At 36.6% G+C, this 3,060-nt stretch overlaps 1 protein-coding gene across 5 annotated transcripts in view; it reads right to left on the bottom strand.

The window, feature by feature from the left end:
- The window catches only part of IFT74 (intraflagellar transport 74), an 88,919-nt gene that overhangs the window by 45,844 nt on the left and 40,015 nt on the right, over positions 1-3,060 (bottom strand). For all 5 annotated transcript variants that reach the window (XM_006101224.3, XM_014466573.2, XM_006101225.3 and 2 more), the window contains one exon: positions 586-665. In XM_006101224.3, coding sequence (XP_006101286.1) covers positions 586-665 — 80 coding nt within the window. The remainder of the gene's footprint in view (positions 1-585; positions 666-3,060) is intronic.

Below are 3,060 nucleotides of genomic sequence, written 5' to 3'. Positions count from 1 at the left end.
CTTTTCGCCCCGGACCCCGCTGGCAGTTGCCAAAGCCTCGACCCCAGCATTTTTAATTGTTCAGGACCCCGGGCTTCACCTAGTGCTCTGGTTCCTGTTCTTGGCTTCTTCCAATTCCTATTACTAGAGAAAGTTGCAATAGGATAAAACATACATGATTACTGGGTCCCTCTAATACCAGTCTTTCTTTTCTGGATTGTTTGTGACTTGATCTCCACTCCTCCCCAATTCTATCAGTTAACCCCGGTTAATTAATAATTTGCTATATTGAAAAAGTATAACTTTAAAATCTGTAACAACTTGAAACCATTTTACTTCATTTTTTTTAACTGCTTTGCCAAGGAAAATAAATTCTTATCATTCTATAATCATTTTAAGTTATTTCAAGTTTTGAGTTGGCTTAAATAATTTAATACTAATTATTTTAATAATATTTAGTATTATACTTTAGTATTTTTGTAAAGTTAGTGATGTCATAATTAAATAATAAATCCCGTATAAACAGTCCCCAAGGCCCAAATTAACACTGTATCAATACTGCCATATAGCTGTTAATATATATTATAAAAATGCCAGAAAAATTACCTTGGTGTTCTTCTAAATCCATGTCAAGTTGTCTAATTTCTTCATGAAATTGATTGATTTTTTCTTTTATATCTGTTAACCTATTGAAAATATTATTTCATGAATTTATGACAGATAATATAGGTATTCAGTGAAAACATTTAATGATGATGTTAGGAAACCATGTCCTTCCTAAGCTGCATAAACAATATCTAGAAATAATGTGTCCTATTCTCAGGATAATACTACAAATTTAGAGAGAAATGTTTTTTCTAGATCTTTTTTCATGATTCACATTTGAACTGAAAGTATATTCTGCAAATGTTAGGTTGCCCGATTCCAAAAGCTGATGCTTGCCCACATTGTTTTGAGCATGACTTAAATCATTAAGGAAGTGAAAAATCTTTAGTAACTTGTTTTTGGTAGGTTTGTATAAACTGAACTAATTGGAAAATTAATCTCAAACATTAAAAAATAGGAGAAAATTTGCATTGATAGATCATATGGGTTAAAATTCTAGCAAAAGCAGCTGTACTTAGTATAAAGTAATCATAACTATGGTTCTGGAATATTTGTGACTTGATCTTCACTCCCCCTAACTTTTTCAGTGAGATAGAATTATGAGTCCAGATCTTGCATCTATATATAATTGATTTTTTACAAAGATGCAAGACAATTAAATGGGAAAAGAATATTAAATATCTAGAGGCCTGGTGCACAGATTCGTGCACTGCTGGGGTCCCTCGGCCTGGCCTGGCATGCGGGGATTGGGCCGAAACTGGCTCTCCAATATCCCCTGAGGGAGTCCCAGGGGCAGTTCTTGGGTGATGCACCCTGGAATCTGGCTCCCTCCTCTCTGTTTCCTGGTGCATCACCTGAGAACCGCAGCTGTCAAGTCACCGCAGCTCAGCAGCTCCTGCATTGAGTGCCTGCCCCCTGGCGGTCAGGGTGCATCATAGCTACCGGTCAGCCAGTCGCTTAGGCTTTTATATATATAGATATTTGTCGAAAAAGGATATTTCAATAACTGGTGCTGGGACAACTGGATATATACAATCAAAGAATAAAATTGGACTCCTACCTTACAATCATATACAAAAATTCTAAAACTCTTAGAATAAAACATAAGCATACATCTCTGTGACTTTGGATTAGAAACTGATTTCTTATATATGACACCAAAGCACAAGCAATAAAAGAAAAAATAAATAAAATAGACATCAAAATTTAAAACTTTTGTGTTTCAAAGGATACCTTCAAGAAAGTTAAAAGGTACCCAACTGGTATGGCTCAGTGGTTGAGCTTTGACCTGGAAACCAAGAAGTCACTTAATCAATTTCAATTCAGGGCACATGCCCAGGTTTCAGGCTCAATCCCAAGTAGCAGGCATGCAAGGAGGTAGCCAATCAATGATGTTTCTCTCTCACCAATGTTTCTATCTCTATTCCTTCCTCTCTAGAAAAGACATCTAGTCAGAGTGGCTCAGTTGGTTGAGTGTCGTCCTGTGCACTAAAGGGTTGCAGGTTCGATCCCCAGTTGGGGTATGTACAGAAGGCAGTCAATTAATGTTTCTCTCTCCCATTGTAGTTTATCTGGCTTTCCCTTCCTCTCTCTCTCCATTTCTCTCTCCCTTCCTCTCTCTTTGTATGTCCTTATATGTCCTCGGGTGAGGATTAAAAATAAAATAAAAAAGAAAGTGAAAAGATCATTCACAGATTGGGACAAACATTTTGCAAATCATTTATCTGTTAAGAAATTTGTATCTAGAATAAATGAAGCCATTACAATTAAATAAAGATAAACCAATTTGAAAATGGGCAGAGGATCTGAACATAGATTTTTCCAAAGAAGATATACATATGGCCAATAAATACAAGAAAAGCTCAACATCATTAATCATTAGGAAAATGCAAGTTAAAACCATAATGAGATCCCACTAGGATGACTATAATAAAAAAAGAGATAACAACAAGTGTGAAGACATGGAGAAATTGGAACCCTGGTAGAAGTGTAAAATGGTGCAGCTGCACTGGAAAATTGTCTGGCAACTCCTCAAAAAATTACATATAGAGTTACTATATGAGTCATCAATCCCACTCCTAGGTGTATACCCAAGAGGAGTGCAAACATATGTCCATGCAAAAAGTTATCCATGAATTTCATACCAGCATGATCACAGCCAAAAAATGAAAATAATTTAAACGTCCATCAATGAATGGACAGAAAATATGGTATATCCACATAAATATTTGGCAATAAAAAGAATACTGATACATGCTACAATACAGAGGAACCTTGAAAGACATTATGCTAAGTGAAAGAATGCATCCACATTGGACCATATATTATATGAATTCCCTTGAATATATAAAACCAGAGGCCTGGTGCACAAGAATTTGTGCCCCCAGTGGGGGGCGTCTTCCCTCGTATCTGCCTATGTTTCCGCCCTGGACTCTATGCGAAGCACCATCTGCCTCGACGTAGGCCCGCTCTCTG

The sequence above is a fragment of the Myotis lucifugus genome, unplaced genomic scaffold, assembly GCF_000147115.1.
Source record: "Myotis lucifugus unplaced genomic scaffold, Myoluc2.0 scaffold_346, whole genome shotgun sequence".
Lineage (NCBI taxonomy): Eukaryota > Metazoa > Chordata > Mammalia > Chiroptera > Vespertilionidae > Myotis > Myotis lucifugus.
The sequence above is the reverse complement of the archived record's forward strand: the minus strand, read 5'-3'. Positions and strand labels throughout refer to the sequence as shown.